Raw genomic sequence first — 20361 nt, 5'->3', positions numbered from 1 at the left:
GTGTATGTGACAATAAGCTCCCATCTTGCTATTGTCTCACCTCCCTCAACACCACAGTAAAGCTCAGGCTAATTGAAACAGCCAGCGTTTTGTGCCAATACGAGGTGTTTCTACATCTGTGGCCCAGCCTGTCCAAAGGTGTGTTGCACCATTTCCTATCCCTCGTGAGCAGACTCAGGGACTCCAGTAGAGGGGTACAAGCCCTGTCTACCAGAAGGGCTGGGAGTGTGTGCTCTCTACTGTCTTGTCTGTCCAGAAACAAGGGAGATGTGGCCCTACAAAGAGGTTCTCCAATCCGTGACATGGTGATTGTGTGGGTAGACTCAAGTCCCACTGGTCTTTCGAGGGTGGGGTTAAATCTGCCTGAGTTGGAGGGTGTTTCCCCGAGCAAGTTTGTCTAAAGCAATCTACTTTCTTCTCAGTCCACAGAAAACGCCACATGTGTCCTGCACAACCTTGCATTCCAACTGGAGAATGAATTGCCCAGTGCCTACGTCGAGAGCCTGGGCTGGAAGACTATGCCCTTGGCCCAGCAGAAGTCGGCAGGTTGCTTCGGGGCTCGGAGCCCCAAGCTGAAGGAGGTAGCAGCTGATATGCCACTCATCCTGTGCTTTTGTGGGGGCTGTAAGAAGGCCCCACACTGTGGATTCACTCACGATCTGACAGCTCTTCCTGGGGATGTCTGTGAAGTACAGGCCAAGGCAGCAGAGGCAGTAAAGTCTTCATGCACGAAGCCCACTGCAGGCACATTCGTGCCTGGTGAAGATGTCACACCAACCTGTGTCGCTCTTCAGTGCAGTGGTCACACAAGATGTAGGGCAGAAGTAGGCCAATCAGCCCATTGAGTCTACTCCACCTTCTGGCCCACTCTCCAGAGATGTGTCCACGTTCCACCAAATCTACTGTTGTCCAGATGTTGTTGTTGAATACAACACCCTGGTAATGAGACCAAAGCTCATCTGCCTTTACCCAACCAGGCTTAAATATCATGGTCATCGAACAGTGCAGCACAGCAACAGGCCTTTCGGCCTCACTTTTCCATGCTGTCCTTTATGCCCACCTTTACGTTTGAGTCAGAGGAAGTGGGTGGGAATCTTGATGAGAACTTTCTAAGGAGGACATGGGTAGTGGAGAGGTCGGGAGTGGAGTGTTGATGTTCCAGAGCATCTTGATCTAAGAGGGTGTTAGTTGTATTGAAAAAGATATTAAGGTAGGTAAGTCCCCTGGTCCTGATGGATCCATCCCAGGTGACTGAGGGACCAAGAGAGGGATTGTTGGGCCTTGACTAAGATCTGTATGTCCTCTTTAATCATGAGTGAGGTGCCAGAAGACCACAGAATAGCCAGTGTTCTTTTGTTTGAGAGGCAGCCGGGGCAAACCAAGAACTTATCGCTGGTGAACCATCAGCACTAGGGAAATTATTGGGGAAGGTTCTTAAGGACAGAGTTTGGAAAAGCATGGCCCTATTCAGGCTAATAAGCATGCCGTCAGGTTTCACAAACATGATTGAGGAGGTGACAGATGAGGGTAAGAAGGTGGATGTTGTCAACAGTAAGGCCTCTCATGGTAGGCTGATTCAGTTACTTGGTAAATTGGATCCAGAGAGGTGGTGGTGGAGGTGGGTGACCAATGATGTTCCACAGGGACAGGTAGTAGAACCTTGGTTTGTGATGTATAACATGGAGGTGGGTGAATTAAAGTTTACGGATGACACAGAAATTGGGGTTGAGGTGGTGAGGAAGGTTTCAGTGGGATATAGATCCACTGAAACTTTGGGTAGAGAAAAGGCGTTTACTGCAGACAAGTCTGAGGAAGGTCATAGGTAAGAGAAATGTACACAGGAAATGACAGGGTCCGAGCCATGTTGACGTACAAGGGGATCTGGGGGAGCAAGTTCACAGCTCCCAACATGAGGGGAGCATGGAGTACAAAAGTCGGCAAGTTGAGTAAAGCCTGGGTTAGGGGGTTAGGCCACTCATGGAGCATTGGGTACAGTTTGGATCGCTGCATTACAGGAAGGATGTGGAGGCTTGGGAGAGGCTGCAGAAGAGGATCACCAGGACGTGGCCTGGGTGAGAGGATTGAGCTGCAAGGAGAGGTTGGCCAAACTTGGTGGTTTTCTCTGGAGTGTCGGAGGCTGAGGGAAGACCTGATAGGACATACAATTATTAGGACAGTCAGAGACTCTTCTTCTGGAGTGGAAATGTCTTCTTCTAGAGGGTCTAGGTTTGAGGTGAGATATTCAGAGGAGATTTAAAGTTTTTAAATTCTCTATTCAGAATAGGAAGCATCAGTGAGCTGCATGGCAGTGTCCATTTGCTTGTGTCATGTTCCATGACCCAGCTGTGCTGTTCACCCTCTCCGACAAGTTCTAGTCACTTGACCTATGACATAATGTCAGTATTTTCTTTGACAGTAGGAAGGCCCAAGGTGGGGGGGGTAGGAAAATTCTTTAAAACCTGAGCCCCATCTTTTGGTCTCTCACATTAGGAGGGAGTGACCAAAAGTGCATGCATAGAGGAGAAGAGGAACCCACAGGGCGTCGAGTGGCTGTGGCACAGTCTGGTCGTGAGGATGTACCTCTCGCTCATCGCAAGGAGCACTCGTACCTGTACACAGGAGGCGTCCCTGGGAGCTCTGCAAAATCTGACAGCCAGCATCGGACCGGTAAGATGAAAACCCGGCCACCATGCCTGCTCTGGGAGGCGTTGAGCCATCCCACACTGCACACTTCACAGAAGACACACTTGCATCTGGCAGGGAGAGCCAACATCTCACATCTAGAGTGAGAACGACTGTACTCTCTGCCTGTCTGCAGACTACACCTAGACTGCACTCTCTGCCTGTCTGTCGACTACACCTAGAATACTTCCCCCTCTCCCCCTGTCTCCTGTAAGGATGCCTTCCCTTTTCTGATTTCCCCCTTTCAGCCACATCTGCTCGGGGTCAGGTTTTCCACTCCACGACATCTGAAACGTCCTCCTTTTTCAGGAAGCCGGCTTCCCCTTCACCTTGGTGAGAGACCTCAGCTGCATCTCCTCCATCTCCCAGACCTGCTCCCACTTCACCTGCCCCCAGGCAACAGGGGCAGCGTTTTCCTGGTCCTCATTTTTCACCCTAATGCTTTAATTACCCTGCTGGTATCAACAAAGTCGTTGATATTTCTAGTTAATCGATCAGTGGTTGAAGCCAACCTGACAGGTGCGGAAAAGATTTGTGAAAATGTTAGGGGTTCGAACTATCAGGAAAGGCTGCGACTTTTCTCCCTGGAGCATAAAATTATGTGGATAAGGTGGATGCTCTTACCCTTCCTTCAGCAGGGTAACCCATCTACAACTGGAGGATGTAGATTTGAAGTGAGAGGAGAAAGGTTTAGAGGGGGCCTGAGGGACACCTTCTCCACACAGTGGGTGATGGGTGTGTGGAACCATATAACAAGACCTGTTACCGCGCTGTAAACGGTTATATGTTTATATCGTCCCTACAAGTCCGCGCCGATTCACTGGAACAACTCCACTAGCTTCCCCGTCCCACTCTCTGCCCATAACACTCCAACCCCCTCATATCCATATACACATCCAACCTTCTCTTAAATGACAGAAAAGACCCTGCCGCAACTATCTCCTCTAGAAGATCATTCCATTCTGCCACCACTCTCTTAAGTGAAAAAGCATCCTCTAACATTTCTCCTCAAGTTTTTCCCCCTTATTCTTAACTATGCTTTCTTGTTCCAACCTCCCCAGTCCTCAGGAGAGTCTACTCACGTCTAATCTATCTATTCCCTTCATAATTTTAAATACCTCTATCAAATCCCCTCTCAACCGTCTATGTTCCAATGAATAAAGTCTCAGTCTCCTTAATCTTTCTCTGTACTCTCGGTATTTTAAGCCAGGCAACATCCTTGTAAATCTTCGCTGCACCCTCTCCACCTTATCTATATACTTCCTATAATTTGGAGACCAGAACTGAACACAATACTCCAAACCAGGCCTCACTAATGCCTTAAACAGTTGTAGCATCACCTCCCAGCTGCCAAAGCAAGTGGTGGAGGTGGGGGACAGTTGTGACATTCAAGATGTTTGGCGGGTATGTGGATTGGAAAGGTCTTGAGGGATGGGGGCTGAATGTAGGCAAAAGGGACTAGCATGGGCAGGTTGGGCCAAAGGGCGAGTTTCTGGGGCCCTGATTTAATTCTCTAAAGCTTGTGGTAGCCACCGTTCCTGGGGAACAGCCAAAGGGAGATTGGTAGCAGGTGATGGCGTTAACCCTTTCCTTTCCGCTTGTAGATGGGGTATGCCATCACGGAGATTATCACCATGAAGGAGAATGGCCTGCAGCACATCCGTCGCATGCTGCACTCCGAGGAACCCGTTGTGCAGAAGGCAGCCGTCTCCCTGCTGAGGAACATGGCCCGAAACCCCCGGGTTCAGGACCAACTCAGTGAGTGGGGGTCCACGGCTTTTGTTTCTAAGTCTGGGGGTAGGTGACAGCTCAGCAGAGTGGTCTGACTGAACCCAGGGCTGGTGAAGGGCCTGTGGGGTCATGGAAACCCTCCTCTGCACATCCCCTCCCTCCACTGGAGTTCACCATCCCCTCCCCCCGCTCTTCTAGGGATTGCACCCCCTCCTCCATCCACTCCTCTGGAAGTCGCATCCCATCTGCTCCTCTGGGGATCACACCCCCTCCCCCATCTGCTCCTCTGGGGATCACACCCCCTCCCCCATCTGCTCCTCTGGGGGATTCTCTCCCTCCCCTGTACCTCCACTGCTCTCTGGGACACCCTGCCCTTCTTAGAATCTCCCTCCTTTGCAGGACCTCCCCTCCCCTCCTCTTCAGACCTTGCTCCTCCCCGACCCTCTCCAGACCTCTCCCCTCCCTCTGATACCAGCTGTGTGTTTGCTCTGCAGTTGAGCTGATCGTGCCTGATCTAATCGCCATCCTCCCAGATGTGGATGGGAGCTCCTGGGTGCACGATGACACTGCCGCCTACGTCTGCCAGGTCCTCTACAACCTGATCCACAACAAGTCACAGAATGCCCGCTGCCTACTGAAGGAGGATGGACTGAGCAAAGTGGTGGCCCTGAGCAGGCACAGCCAGTGAGTGGTGACAAGCCCACCAGGGGATCACGGTTAACCCTCCGGACACCGGTGAAGCTCCCTACCTCTCTCCTATCCATCCCTACCAACTGCCAGCTCAGTTCCCATAGAATTCCAGTCTGCCCAACTCTCAGGATTTGGTGCTGCTGGTAGGACTGGGTTCATGGACCAGGGAAGAGGAGGAGTCACAGGAACCAGGAGCAGGAGTTGTCCATCCGGCCCATTGAGCCTGTTCCGCCATTCAATAAGTTCACGACTGATCTGTCTATGGACTCAGCTTCACCCATCTACCAGTTCTCCATAATCCTCAATTCCCCAACTGTTCAATGTTGATCTGTGTCTTAAATACATTTAATGAGGCAGCTTCCACCGCTTCCTTGGGCAGAGAATTCCACAGATTCACCACCCTCTGGGAGAAGCAGCTCCTCCTCATCTCCATCCTAAATCTACTCCCTGAATCTTGAGGCCTTGTCCCCTAGATCCAAATCATACCTTCCAGTGGAAGCAAATTTCCTGCCTCTTTCTTATCTATTTCTTTCATAATTTTTCTAGATCCTCTCTTGTTCTTAACTCCAGTGAGTACAGTCCCAGGTGACTCAATCTGTCATCATAAGCTAATCCCCCACCCCTCCCCAACTCTAGAATCAACCTGGCAAACCCCCTCTGCCCTGCCTCCAAAACTAGTCTATCCATTTGCCAGTGAGGAGACCAGACACACACACAGTTCTCCAGGTGCGGCCTCATCGGGACCTTGTACAGCTGCAGCAGAACCTCCCAGCAATGAAAGCCAACGTCCCATTTGTCTTCTTGATCACCTGCTGCACCTGCAAATGCGTCTCCCAGGTGGAGGGGGAGGGGATGAGGTGGAGGGGTGTCTCCTTTCAAGGGAGACGAGGGGAGAATGGAGAGGGTGGAAGGTGTTGCATGTGCTAACAGGGTGACCAGCCTGAGATTGAATGACCTTGGAGAGATCTGAGGGACCATTGTACTCCTGTTTTTCAGAAACATTCTGAGCGATTCGGGGAAAGCTGCCTCCACCCTGCTGTACAACCTGTGGTTGTTCCGGGATCTCCATGCTCTCTACAAGAAGGTACGGCAATGAACCAGACTTTGGATTACTTGAGCCCTGGGGCAGAGACAGGCAATGGATTTGTAATGGTGTTGGGTTACCTCAGTGTAACAGCCAGGTCTGAGTGAGTGGGACCCCAGTCACACCAGCCGCACTCCCCCCCCTCCCTCCACACAGCTGTGCACTAAAGGCAGATGAGGAATGCTCTGCATTCTCCAGTTCCTCCACAGCCCCTCTCCTCCCCCAGTCTCTGCAGCCTCCGCCTCCGCCTTCCCCTTCCTAGATACCTGAATTCTCCCAGTTCTGTGCACTTTTACCTAACGTTCCAGGGCTCCTGGTCCCGGAACCTGTCCCCATGATGCTCCCTCCTGGAACGGGCCATTCCAACACAGTGCAGGCCCTTCAGCCCATGATGTTGTGCTAACCCATATAAACCTACTCCACAAACTAAGCCTTCTCTACCTCCACTACTACACTTGCAAGGCAGCCACTATTTCTGTTTTTAAAAAAACCCATCTCCCCTGAACTTCCCCTTCATCTTGTACACATGTCCTCTGGCGTTTGCTGATCCTGGCCTGGGAAACAGGTGCTGGCTGTCCACCCTATTGTTGCCTCTCAGAATCTTGTAGACCTCTGCTTAGTCTCCTCTCACTCTTCATCCATCTTGGTTGAGGAAGGTACTATTGCAATGTTTCAGAACAATCTGGATTAATTTGTGAATAGGATGGGTCTCGAGGGATTATGGGCCAATGCATTCGGGTGGGACAAGTATGGGTGGGACATTTTGGTTGGCATAGGGAGGTTGGGCTGTAGGGCCTGTTTCTACTGTGAAAAAACACCATTTGCTGCTTATTTGTGAGGGCAGCTGTGCTGGGAACCCTGGCTCACATTTATCCCTGTGGACCGTGCTGGGATCCCCTGAGCGGAAACGCGAGCCTCTCCCCTCGTAACTTGAGTGATCACAGAATCTCTATGTTCCCTTTGAAGGCTGGCTTCACAAAAAGCGATTTCATCAATACTCGTACAACCAAGGCATACCATTCCCTCCGGGATCGGAAGTCATTCTGACGCAAAGGATAGACCATGGGCCATTGATGGTCGGAGAATGAAGTGAAATTTCCACAACAACCCATCTGGTTTAAACACCCACTGATTTTGACCAGCTTGCAAGGTTCCAGAAACCAAATGTTTGTCACAGCTGGTTCCACATTGTTGGATATTCAATGAAAATGTACCAGTTGGATCAGATCTTTGTTGCAGAATATGTTCAGTTCATCCATTAATCTGTGGATGAAGTGATTTTTAAACTAGGTCACATAATTTGGATGGTGTTGGCAGGAACACCCACCCTCGAGATGCCCTTGAGAGAACAGGTGGAGCCTTGGATCCATGCGGTGGGGGAGTTTCAGTTTTGGACTTAGTGATGAAGGAACAGCAATGATGTATTTCACCCTGGGGTGATTGGGAACCTGGGGGTAGTTTTGGGAGGTGTCGGAGTGAAGGGTCAGACATGGGGAGGGGATGGGATGATTATGTCTAATTGGCCACGTTCTGTAGAGCCGTGTTGATAGGCTGAGCGATTCAAGCTGAAACTTTCCTCTGGGTGGATCCACAGCCAAGCAGACTGGGAGGAAGGTGGAAGGGTTAGGGGAATTAACAGCATCAATTGTGGCTTGGTCAGCAATGCCCCTTTACATCTGCAGAACCAGTGGTCCCTGCTTAAACAGGCCAGCGGCTCTGAGGAGCATCCACTTAAGACTGAAAGGGGAATGGTTTTCTCACCAGGTGTTGAGTTTTTTGGGACCCTCTTCATTCAAGGGTGCTGCAAGGAGAGTGTTTCATCATTGTTAACGCATGGGCAGACTTGGTGAGCAAAGGGCAACAGGTCACTAAAAAAATTAGTGATGCTGTTGATGGTGTGGACACAGGGAGACTGGGGAGTGGAAACACACGGCTGTTCCACAGGGTCCAACTGCCTGGTCCTAACACCAACAACTCCATACAGGCTTTAAACAGTCTGTTAGAGGCCGTTGGTGTTTGATTTTAAAATCCTGCAACCACGGTGTCTGTGCTCGACAGTGGCCACAAGAAGTTGTACACTCAGGGGATCTGCGGACCGGCACGGTGCACCAGAAATGGGGAGATCACCTCCTATGGAGAGGGAGAGATGACCCTTCAGGACACGACAGTGGACCTGTGAGGGGTTCAGTGGTTGAGGGATCCACACAGGCTGTGGCTGATTTGTGGCTAGGGGAACCGCACGGGCTGCTGGAGATTGGCTTGTGGGAACCTGGTATCGGAGATGGGATTTGAGAGGGCTCCAGAAGGGGCCTCGGGCGCTGAAGGCTTCCTGATTCTGTCAGAGGTTGGGATCTGGAGCTCGGGCTGCTGATGGATCAAACAGGAGTCCGTGCAGCTGCCGGAGCTGGAGGCAAATCCACGGACAGTCAGTGGCTCCGAAGGGAATCTGTTTTGCTTCTCTTTCTCTCCTGCCCTTGGTGACACTAATGGGGACTCTTTGTCTGCCTTAGACAGGAAGAAGGCAATTTCATGTAATATTAAATGTAATATTACAGGATAATAAAGGAATCTTGTGGACGAGGTTACTATCAGATCAGCCATGACCTTACTAAATGAATGGGAGCTACAGGTCATGGGGAGCAGTGGGTAAGTGGAGCTGGGTCCAATGCCAGATCAGCGGCAGTCCTATTGAATGGTGGAGCAGGCGTGATGGGCTGGATGGTGACTCCTATAGGTCTACAAGATTATGAGGGGCATAGATAGGGTGGACAGACAGCACCTGTTTCCCAGGGCAGGATCAGCAAACACTAGAGGACTCCTGTACATAGTGAAGGGAGGGAAGTTTAGGGGAAACGTCAGGGGTACGTTTTTACACAGGGAGTTGTGGGGGCCTGGAAGGCCTTGCCAGGGATGGTGGTGGTGGAGGTTGGAACATTAGGGGCATTTAAGAGTCTCTTAGACAGGCCCATGGAGAGGGTTGTGGGGTAGGGAGGGTTTAGCACTTTTTTTAGGAAGGAATACATGGGTTGGCACAACATTGAGGGCTGAAGAGCCTGTCCTGAGCAGTTGTGTTCCAGTTTCCTGCTCCTGTTGTCTCCCAGACTTGTATGTTTCACAAAAGGGAATCGGGGAGGCAGAGGGTCGCAGAGGAACGTGCGGAGCTCGGTGGCCAGCGAGCTGCAAGCAGACTGCCAGTGGTAGGGCAAGGGGAATGGGGAAGGTTCAAGAGGCCACAGGGTCGGGTAACATTGGCAACATTCTTCCCCTCGTGCCCAGTGCAGCCCCTTCCCTAGAGCTTCCCACAGTGACTAGAGTTCAAATTGTAGTTGGTGCCAGTTCAGGCCAGTCTCAGTGATCAAGCAGAACTCACCTTGAAATTGGATCAAAGCCCGCCTGCCTATTAAAACTGTACCCCTTCTTATCCCTTGGGATAAGATCACCTCTCCAAAAGTACAGACCCCACCTGCTAACCTCTCTCGCTGGGTCAAACTCTCGGTCCAGGGGTTGGCCTGGTGAATCTCCTTCACTCTGCTTCCAACGCTTCTTGGGGGGGTGTTTGTTGGTTCTGGTGCAGTCTTGTGAATATACATTCCTGCTGGGTGAACATTGACTCATCTCTCGCCTATCTGCCTGCTCCTCCTTTCCTCCCAGCAGTCTCGGCCCATCCACAACCATCACTTCACATTAACTCATTGGCCCAATTATCCCTGGTGAAACTCACTGCAAATCCTTCAATCTGTCAATCACTCCTCTGCTGGTTGCATTGCATGCAGAGCAGTGTTGAATTGTATCTCTCTCATCATCTCCAGACCCTGTTTCTCTTAATTGCTGTGGGACATTTCTGTTTACTGGGATGTTGTCCTTCATCGCTGGAGGGATTGAATTGAAGGGCAGGGAGGTTCTGCTGTAAAAGGAGAGGCCACACCTGGAGTTGTGCGTGCAGATCTGGTCTCCTTACTCACGGCAGAATAGACTTCTTTTGGGGGAGGTGCAGAGAAGGTTGACCAGGTTGGTTCCAGAGATGAGGGGGTTATTCTCATTATAATACCATTACATGGTATTGTTTTGCCTGCTGTAAGGCCGACAGATTTGCTGCAGGCAGAAATTGCCTGAAGTGCCTCTTACAGTTGGAGAAAGAGAAGCAAAAGAGAGTCCCCCCACCCCCCCCCCCCTGCCGAGTCAGTGAGTGTCCATAGATTCGCCTCCAGCCCCCGCAGCCACACAAAGTCCAATCCAAACCACTGGAAGCCCAAGCTCCAGATCTAAACCTCCAACACGGTAGGGACCCTTAAGCACCCCCTCGTATCCTGGTTCCAATACCTGGTACCCCCGTCAGCCAGTCTCCAGCAGTCCGCAGCCCATTGTGGGCTCCTCACCTCGAGTTGTCAGCAGCCCGTTGCGTGCACTGGTCTTTCAGTCACAGAGCCCCCTCACTAGTTCACCTCTGTGGTCACTGTCCCGTGAGTCGTCTCCTCTGTTTCCCAACCGGGGGATGGTCTCCCCATTTTCAGCGCCAGTCCTCCACTCCGCTGGAGTCTGCAGCCCGTTGTAACCTGCTGCTGATCAAAGGCGCCGCCATCATTGACTGAAAGAAGTGGATAAGATAGAAGTCAGGAGGTTGTTTCCACTGGCAGGTGAGAGAATTAGTCGACATTCTCAAGTTCAAGTTTAATATAATCTGTCTGCACATTTACAAACTGCATTTCTCCCGACAATGGTTCCCACACAATCGGTTTCTCACAAAGCACTTCATAATTACGTAAATGCATACATCAAATATATTACAAAATAAATATGTATAAATATTTTGTAAAGATTTACTCGACTTCATTTACAAGGGACGCAGGGTTATGGGAATCAGGGGTGTAGAGAAAGGCCAGATGAGGAGGAAGTGTTTCTCCCAGTCAGGGGCTGCCTCATTGCAAGTACTTTACACATAGTTAGATTTTTGCCCAGTTGGGGAATTGAGGGTTATGGGGAATGGGTGGGCACGTGGAGCAGAGTTCAGGGCCAGATCAGCCATTGGATAGTGGAGCAGGCTCGATGGGTCAGATGGTCGACTCCCACTTATTTGCCCAAACCTGGAGTTAATTGCCTCTTCACAATCAGGTTTATTGCCATGAACATGTGTCGCTCAGCCGTATGGTGCAGTAGAGGTGCAAAATTACTATAAATTACAGTTCAGTAAATACAATATCTAAAAATAAATAATTAGTGTTAAAATACAGAGGTTGTGTCTGTACTTCATTGTCCGTTCAGAAATTTGATAGCGGAAGAGAAAGAGGGCATGGCCTGGGAGGTGAGGATAGAGGCTCCTATCTTGAGACGTGTAGATGTCCTCGATGGAGTGGACTGGTGCCCATGATGGTGCTGGCTGAGTTCACAACTTTCTGAGCCTCTTCCTGTCCTGTGCATTGACACCTCCACACCAGACAGTAATGCAACCAGTCAGAATGCTCTCCAGAGTGCACCTGCAGAAATTTGCAACAGTCTTTGGTGACAGCGAATCTCTTCAAACCCTTAACAGAGTCTTATTCATGATTGCATCAACATTATGGCTACAGGATAGATCTGCAGTTCCTTACCCTCTCCACTACTGACCCCTTGACAAGGACTGGTTTGTGTTCTCCTGATTTCCCCTCCTGAAGTCCACACTCAGTTCCTTGGTTTTGCTAACGTTGAGTGCGATGTGGTGGTTGTGACACCACTCAACGAGCTAATTTATTTCCCTCCTGTTCACTTCCTCATTGCTGTCTGTGATTCTGCCGACAACTGTGGCGTAATTAGCAAATTGGTAGATGGCAATGAAGTTGTCCCTGGCCACAGTCATGGGTGTGGAATGAGTAGAGCAGTGGGCTAAGCATGCATCCTTGGGGTGCACCTGTGTTGATTGGCAGTGAGGGGAAGACATTGTTCATTCCCTTGCATTCCCAGAAGGCGGCCCTCAGAATCTGTCCCAGTGTAACTGGAGCCCCCATACCCAGGGTTGTTGGAGGATCTGTCCCAGTGTAACTGAAGCCCCCATACCCGGGGTTGTTGGAGGATCTGTCCCAGTGTAACTGAAGCCCCCATACCCGGGGTTGTTGGAGGATCTGTCCCAGTGTAACTGAAGGCCCCACACCCGGGGTTGTTGGAGGTGATTATTACAAAGTGGGTAATAAGAAATGGGAAAAAGGATTATGAAAGTAAATTGGCACAAAATATAAAAACAGAAAGCAAAAAATTTTATAACTATATAAAATGCAAGAGGGTGGCCAGAGTTAACATAGGACCCTTGGAGGATGAGAAAGGAAAACTGGTAGCAAAAAATGAGGAAATGGCCGAGGCATTGAACAAATATTTTGTGTCAGTCTTCACGGTGGAAGACAAGTCCAGCATGCCCAAGTGCGGAGTTAAGGATGCAAATGTTGGGGAGGGCCTTGATAAAATAGTTGTTACAAAGGAAGTAGTGATGGAGAAACTAATGGGACTAAAGCCAGACAAATCACCTGGTCCTGATGATATGCATCCAAGGGTTCTGAAGGAAATGGCAGAAGTTAGAGCTGATGCATTGGTGGTCATAGACCAAAATTCCTTGTATTCTGGGCAGGTCCCGGCAGACGAAGACAGCAAATGTCACGCCACTTTTTAAGAAGGGATATAGGCAGAAGACTGGAAATTATCGGCCAATTAGCTTGACGTCTGTAGTTGGAAAAATGCTTGAAGCCGTCATTAAAGATGAAATAGTGAAACTTTTGGAACGTAAGGGTTCAATCAGACAAGTTTTAGAAAGGGAAGATCTTGTTTGACAAACTTGTTAGGATTCTTTGAGGATATAATGGGTGCAGTGGATAGAGGGGAACAGGTTGATGTTGTATATTTGGATTTCCAGAAAGCGTTTGATAAGGTGCCGCACAAGAAACTTATCAGTAAGTTACAGGAAAGTGGAATCCGGGAAAGTCTATTGGCCTGGATTGAAAATTGGTTGTCTGACAGGAGGCAGAGGGTTGGGATAAATGGGAGTTTTTCAGGTTGGCAGAGAGTAAGTGGGGTGCCGCAGGAGTCAGTGTTAGGCCCACAACTGTTCATCATTTACATTGATGACTTGGAGGAGGGGACAAAATGTGGTGTAGCCAAGTTTGCAGATGACACCAAATTGAGTGGAAGAGCAAATTGTAATGAGGATGTGGAGAGTCTGCAGAGGGATATCGTTAAGCTGGATGAGTGGGCAAAGGTCTGGCAGATGGAGAACAAGGTTAGTAAGTGTGAGGTTATCCATTTTGGCAAGAAAAATAAAAGAGCTGAATATTATTTAAAGGGTGAAAAACTAAAATAAAAGGGATAAAAATAAAAGACAAGGAATATAAAATCAGTTTATTTGCGGATGATGTTATAGTATACTTAACAGAACCAGAACTATCAATAAAAGAATTATATAAGAAATTGAAGGAATATGGAGAAGTGTCGGGTTACCAGATTAACGCAAATAAAAGTGAAGCAATGCCAATGAATAATGCGGATTTCTCAAAATTTAAGAAGGAATCACCATTCAGATGGCAAATGCAAGCAATAAGATACCTAGGTATACAAATAAATAAAAATCTCGGCCATCTATATAAACTCAATTATTATCCACTAATGAAAAAATTACAGGGTGATTTAGAGCATTGGAAAGATTTACCACTAACACTAATAGGAAGGATAAACTGTATTAAAATGAACATTTTCCCAAGGATATTATACCTATTTCAGGCATTGCCAATACACTTGACAGAGAAATTCTTCAAGGAGTTAAAGAAAATAATAAGGAAATTTTTATGGAAAGGGGGGGAAACCGAGGATAGCACTAGATAAATTAACAGAATGGTATAAACAAGGAGGCTTACAACTGCCAAACTTTAAAAATTATTATAGAGCCGCACAATTAAGATACCTATCAGATTTTTATCAAACAAGGGAAAAGCCAGATTGGACTAGATTAGAATTAGATAAAATAGGGGAAAAGATACCTGAACACATATTATATAAATGGGATGAAAAATTGGTACAACGTAGGAGTTCTCCAGTATTATATCATCTGCTCAATATTTGGAAGAAGATTCATGTAGAAAGGAATAAAACAAATTACCAACTACCAAAACTAATAATGACGCAAAATCAGTTAATCCCTTTTACAATAGATAACCTTTCCTTTAGAGAATGGGAGAAAAAAGGGATCAAAAGAATAGAAAATTGTTTTTCAGGAAGTAGATTCTTATCCTTTGAACAAATGAAAGATAAATACAATATAACTCAAGATACAGTGCTGGCATATTACCAATTGAGATCCTACTTGAAGGACAAATTAGGAAGCAGTCTGAGTTTACCAGAGGGAAGTAACTTTGAATATGTGATTACAGATACAATGATAATTAAAAGATTTATAACAAATATGTATATTAAACTGCAAGAAAAGGAGAACGAGGAAACAAATGGTAAAACTAAACAAAAATGGGAACAAGATTTAAATATAAAGATAAAGAAGGAAACATGGGAGAAGTTATGCTCTGGAACTATGAGAAATACAATAAATACGAGGTTACGTATGATACAATATAACTGGATACACAGGCTATACATTACACCTCAAAAGTTAAATAAATGGGACCCAACAGTATCTGATAGATGTTTTCGATGTAAAAAAAGAAATGGGAACAACAATTCATGCAATCTGGACATGTGAGAAAGTAGAAAAATTTTGGGAAGATCTAAACCAAATATTAAATAAAATTACAGAAAACAATATACCAAAAAAACCCAGAGATCTTCCTCCTAAGTAACATAAAAAACAAAGAATTTGGACTTGATTTGGATGGTGCACAAAAAAGATTTGTTAAGATAGCCCTAGCTGTAGCAAAAAAATGTATTATGTCAACCTGGAAATTGGAAGATAATTTGAGAATACAACAATGGTATATAGAAATGAATAAATGTATTCCATTAGAAAAAATAACATAGTTTAAGAAATAATATTGCAATATTTGAACAAATATGGGAGCCACACATGAAACACAATAGAGAAAACCTACCGGGGACATTTACCACCTAAATTAACGAAAGGAGAAGGAAATGAAAAGAATTAACTCAGTGGAATTTCTTGTTTATTTTTATTGAATGACAACATTGTTTGACTGGTTTAACGTATCTTAGATTCTGTACTTTAAATGAATGGGGGGGTGAGGTAGGGAGGGTGGGATGGGAGGAGGGGGGGGCGAGAAAATGACACTGTATATATTTGAAAAGGAAAATGTATGTATCTTGGTCAATGTGGTTTATGGTGTGAAAAATAAAAAAATTTTAAAAAAAGGGTGAAAAACTGCAGCATGCTGTAGTGCAGAGGGACCTGGGAGGGCTTGTGCATGAATCGCAAAAAGTTAGGTTGCAGGTGCAGCAGGTTATTAAGAAGGCAAATGGAATGTTGGCCTTCATCGCTAGAGGAATTGAATTCAGGAGTAGGGAGGTCATGTTGCAACTGTATAAGGTACTGGTGAGACCGCACCTGGAGTACTGTGTCCAGTTCTGGTCTCCATATTTGAGGATGGATATACTGGCTTTGGAGACGGTCCAGAGGAGGTTTACTAGGTTGATCCCTGGGATGAAGGGGTTGACTTATGATGAAAGATTAAATCATCTAGGATTGTATTCGCTTGAGTTCAGAAGAATGAGAGGAGATCTTATGGAAACATATAGGATTATGAAAGGTATGGATAGGATAGATGGAGGAAGGTTTTTTGAGCTGGCCGGGGAAACTAAAACGAGAGGACACAGTCTCAAGATTCGGGGGAGTAGATTTAGGACAGAGATGAGGAAAAATAGTTTTTCCCAGAGAGTAGTGAATGTTTGGAATTCTCTAACCAGGGAAGTGGCTGAGGCTCCCTCATTAAACATATTTAAAATTCGATTAGATAAATTTTTACATGATAGAGGAATTAGGGGATATGGGGAGAAGGCAGGAAGGTGGAGTTAGGTCATAAATTAGATCAGCCATGATCTTATTGAATGGCGGAGCAGGCTTGATGGGCCATTTTTGGCCAACTCCTGTTCCTACTTCCTATGTTCCTATGTGTTGCAAACCTCCTTCACCCTAAGCTTCACTGTAATTGTGGACAAGTGTTTGGTTCACTCTATCGAACAGTGACATTTCCAACCCCTCCTTCTCTCTCCCATAATTTTTGCCCCAGGGTTGAGCTCCTTCTGGACTGAGGGTGGGGCTTCAGTCTCTGAATGTTCAGAATGCTGGCAAGCAGAGGTTGTGTGGGGCTCCAGAGTGGCTGACTGACAGTGGTCAGGGAGGGGGCAGAGGTTCCAAGTGGGAGACCCAGGTCTCGGAATCCAGCCAGCAGAAGGCACTGATGGAATGGAGGCTGGGCATGAGTGAGGGGCAGAGACTCCGTTCAGTGGATTCCACCCAGCTCCACATTCACGGTCCGGAACGTCGACTAACGCCACCCACAGAAGCAGCCTGACCTGCCGATTTCCTTCCAGCAATGGTGTAGTGGTTCAGTTCCCCACAACGCACAGACCTCGCGTTCACCTTCCAGCCTGAGTGACCCATGAGCTGTCGCTGTGGAATTTGCACGCCCGCCTTGTGATGACGGGACACCTTCTGCCTTTGTTCCTTTCAGACTTGTATCGGCTTCCACAAGGGAGCAGTCATTGTTGAGTGGGCTGAATCAGAGTGGAAAGGCTTTGGTTCAACAAGCTTTGGTGAGAACAGGTGAGAGGTGATGGATGGTAGGAGTTGAAGTAAAAAAAGGGACACAGTATGTCATATTTGTTCCTCTGTCATAAACAGTGGAAGTGGCAGCCCAGGCAGGGCAAACTCCTCTTGCAGAATGTGGGTCATCTGGGAAGTCAGCGATATCCCTGAAGACTTCATCTGCGAGAAGTGCATCCAGTAAGGGACTGGAGCTGGAGTTGGCTGAATTCCAGATCATTTAGGGAGCCGAGGGGGTAATAGACAGGAGTTACAGGGACACGATCACACACTAGGGGGCAGGAGGGTAGATGGGTGACAGAAGGGGGAAAGGAAACAGGCAGGCAGTACAGAGCACCCTTGTGGCCATTCCCCCTCAATAACAAGTAAATGATTTTAGATCTGTGGGGGGGGGGGGGGGGGGGGGGAAACGACCTACCAGGCACAAGGTCTCTGGCACGAAGTCTGATCCTGTGGCTAAGAGAAGGGAGGAAAAGAGGTGAGCTGTAGTAATAGGGGATTCTATAGTTAGGGGGACAGAAAGAGTTCTGTGGAAGGGAGTATTGTAGGAAAGGCAGACAATCTTAGATAATGGATTGGCACATGGAATTATGACATTGTGGCCATTAGTGAAACTTGGTTGCAGGTGGGGCAGGATTGGCAGCTCAATGTTCCGGACTTCTGTCACTTCAGATGCAATGGGAATGGGGGTGGGGGTGAAATAAAAAGAGGAGGAGTGGCATTGCTCATCGAGAAAATATCACAGTTGTGCTCAGGCAGGACAGTCCAGAGGGCTCATCTACTGAGGTTATATGGGTGGAGCTGAGGAACTGGAAAGGTAATGACCACACTTATGGGGTTGGATGATAGACTGACCAATAGTCAATGAAAATTGGAGGAGCAAATCTGTAGAGAGATAGCAGACATCTGCAGGAATGTAAATCTGTGACAGTAGGAGATTTTAATCTTCCACATATTGACTGGGACTCCCTTACTGTAAAGGGCTGGATGGCTTGGAGTTTGTCAAATGTGTTCAGGAAAGTTTTCTCAATCAATATATAATGGTACCAACCAGAGTGAGAGAGTGTAATACTGGATCTCCTATTAGGGAACAAGGCAGGACAGGTGACAGATGTATGTGTTGGGGAATATTTTGGGTCCAGTGATCATAATGTCATTAGTTTCAAGTTAATTATGGAGAAGGATAGTTTCTGGGCCCTCGGGTTGAGATTCTAAAGTGGAGAAAGGCCAATTCTGAGGAAATGAGAAAGGATCTAGAATGTGGGGATTGGGATTTGTTATTTTCAAGTAAGGATGTGAGAAGTGGAGAACTTTCAAAGGGAAAAATTTGTATGTTCCTGTCAGGATTAAAGGCAAAGTTTGCAGGTACAGGGAACCTTGGTTTTCGAGGGATACTGGGGATCTGGTTCGGAAGAAGAGAGAGGGGTGTATAACAGGAGAGGCAACAAGGAACAAATGAGGTAATTGAGGAGTATAAAAATGCAAGAAAAACCTCAAGAAATAAATCAGGAAGCTAAAAGAAGACGTGAGGTTGCTTTGGCTGACAATGTGAAGGAAAATCCTGAGATATATTAAGAACTAAAGGATAGTAAGGGACAAAATTGGTTCCCTTGAAGATCCAAGTGGTCGGATTTGTATGGAGTCAAAAGACATGGGGTGGATTTTAAATGAATTTTTTTCATCAGTATTCACTCAGGAAACAGGCAAAGAGTCGTAGGAAGTAAGGTAAACAAGCAATGAGGTCATGGAACCTGCACAGATTAAAGAGGAGAAGCTCTTGGCATCTTCAAACAAATCAGGGTGGAAAAATCTCTCTGCTGATTTACTCCACCTTTACTCTTTCTGTATTTTGAAGAAGCTTTTTCATATCCTCTTTGATAAAAATTTGTGAGCTAACTTTCATCCTTGTGGGGTATTCAGTTAATTTCTGCAAGTTCCCACTAATTTTTGCTTCCTTGTCTGCCCCCTCTTTTGCTTTCACGTTGGGTTTTCCCTCCTCAGCTAACGTTTCCATTCAAACATTTCCTCTTTTTTGGTTTATATTTATCCTGCACCTTCCCCATTTCTTGCAGAAACTCCAACCATTGCTCCCCCCCTCCCCCCCTCTGCTCCCCCCCCCTCTGCTCCCCCCCCCCCCTCTGCTCCCCCCCCTCTGCTCCCCCCCCCCTCTGCTCCCCCCCCCTCTGCTCCCCCCCCCCCTTCTGCTCCCCCCCCCACTCTGCTCCCCCCCCCCCCTCCTCTGCTCCCCCCCCCTCTGATCCCGTCCCTCCCCCTCTCCCATCCCTCCCTCCACCCACACAAACCCGACCACGAAAACCAACCTCTTCTTGACTTGAGACTCGAGGGAATCCCTGGAACGTGGAGCTGATCCGGCCGGGGAAGAGGGCAGGTCGAGCAGCGTCGGGGGTGGTGGTGAGAATGGTCCTCGTCTCAGGCCGACCCGGGGCGAGGGGTGTTTACCCGGCCTATCCTTTGCTGCCCTGCGAAGTTAGGCTGGTCCACAGGTTGTCTCGGCACCACTCGGCCCATCGAGCCGCTACTGAACCTGGTGACGGCCAAAATGAACCGCATCTCTGCGTGGAGGGAGACAGTAACAAAAACAATGATTTCACTCATTCCCCCCCCCCCCACCCCGGGCAAGGGAGGAATGAGCCAGGTCCACTGCCCCCGCCCCCTCCCCCAGTGAAGCTGTTGCCTTCACCCTGTGCCCCAGATTCTCCACGTGGGTGAGAAAAGTCCCAACTCATTTCCGATCGAGTCCCGAGCTGGAAAGCAAATTAATTACAACCCCGGCCGGAGGATTAAAGAGACGGATTAGGGGGCTCGGGCCGCATCCGGAGGATCCGCCTCCTGGCCCGTGATAAACCCCCCCGGCCCGCGGATGGAGCAGAGGACCTCGCTGCCGCCACTTGCTCCGCTCGCACCGACCTTCCACTGCAGCTGCCGTGTGAGTCCGAGTCTCGGTCTCCCTTCCTGCCCGCGTCGCCCCTGCAGCCCACCCTGGAACGTGCCACGGGGACGGCAGAGCATTGAGTGAGGGGGCGGGGGGCGAGGGCGGGGCGAGGGGGGGGGGCGGGGGCGAGGGGGGGGGCGGGGGGCGGGGGCGAGGGGGGGGGGGGGGGGGAGGGGGCGGGGGCGGGGAGGGCTGCAGTCTTGGCGTCGTGTCTCAAGGGGCAGGGGCGTGATGGGGAAAGTTTTGGAGGCAGGTGCTGAAGTTGGAGAGGGTTCAGAGAAGATTGACTGCAATGTGTCCAGGTGAAAGGGGATGTCAGCTCTCGGGCTGGAGTTGGAGTACGGGGAGGGGGAGGGGGAGGGGGGGGGAGGGGGAGGGGGGGGGGAGGGGGAGGGGGGGTCACTCACAGACACATTTCCAAAGAGCCAAAGAGAGGGGGACATTTTACATGATTTTGTAGTGAGGTCATGGATAACATCCATAATA

General features: G+C 48.4%; 1 protein-coding gene and 1 long non-coding RNA gene across 2 annotated transcripts in view; one reads left to right on the top strand and one right to left on the bottom strand.

Moving 5' to 3' along the window:
• Positions 1–11414, top strand: part of LOC138746282 (plakophilin-2-like) — a 42972-nt gene extending 31558 nt beyond the window's left edge. The window contains exons 8-13 of the mRNA XM_069904471.1: positions 423–581; positions 2491–2667; positions 4287–4440; positions 4908–5097; positions 6100–6187; positions 7154–11414. Of these exons, the coding sequence (XP_069760572.1) occupies positions 423–581; positions 2491–2667; positions 4287–4440; positions 4908–5097; positions 6100–6187; positions 7154–7234 (849 nt within the window). The 3' untranslated portion in view covers positions 7235–11414. The remainder of the gene's footprint in view (positions 1–422; positions 582–2490; positions 2668–4286; positions 4441–4907; positions 5098–6099; positions 6188–7153) is intronic.
• LOC138746283 (uncharacterized) lies at positions 10780–19916 on the bottom strand. Its single transcript, XR_011346831.1, has 3 exons — positions 19851–19916; positions 19244–19495; positions 10780–11658 (listed from the first exon to the last, which is right to left on the bottom strand). It is a non-coding gene; the product is annotated as an uncharacterized lncRNA (long non-coding RNA).
• Between the last annotated feature and the right edge of the window lie 445 nt (positions 19917–20361).

The sequence above is a fragment of the Narcine bancroftii genome, chromosome 11 (genome assembly GCF_036971445.1).
Source record: "Narcine bancroftii isolate sNarBan1 chromosome 11, sNarBan1.hap1, whole genome shotgun sequence".
In the NCBI taxonomy this organism is placed as follows: domain Eukaryota; kingdom Metazoa; phylum Chordata; class Chondrichthyes; order Torpediniformes; family Narcinidae; genus Narcine; species Narcine bancroftii.
Note: the sequence above shows the minus strand (reverse complement) of the source record. Positions and strands in the feature narration are given on the sequence as shown.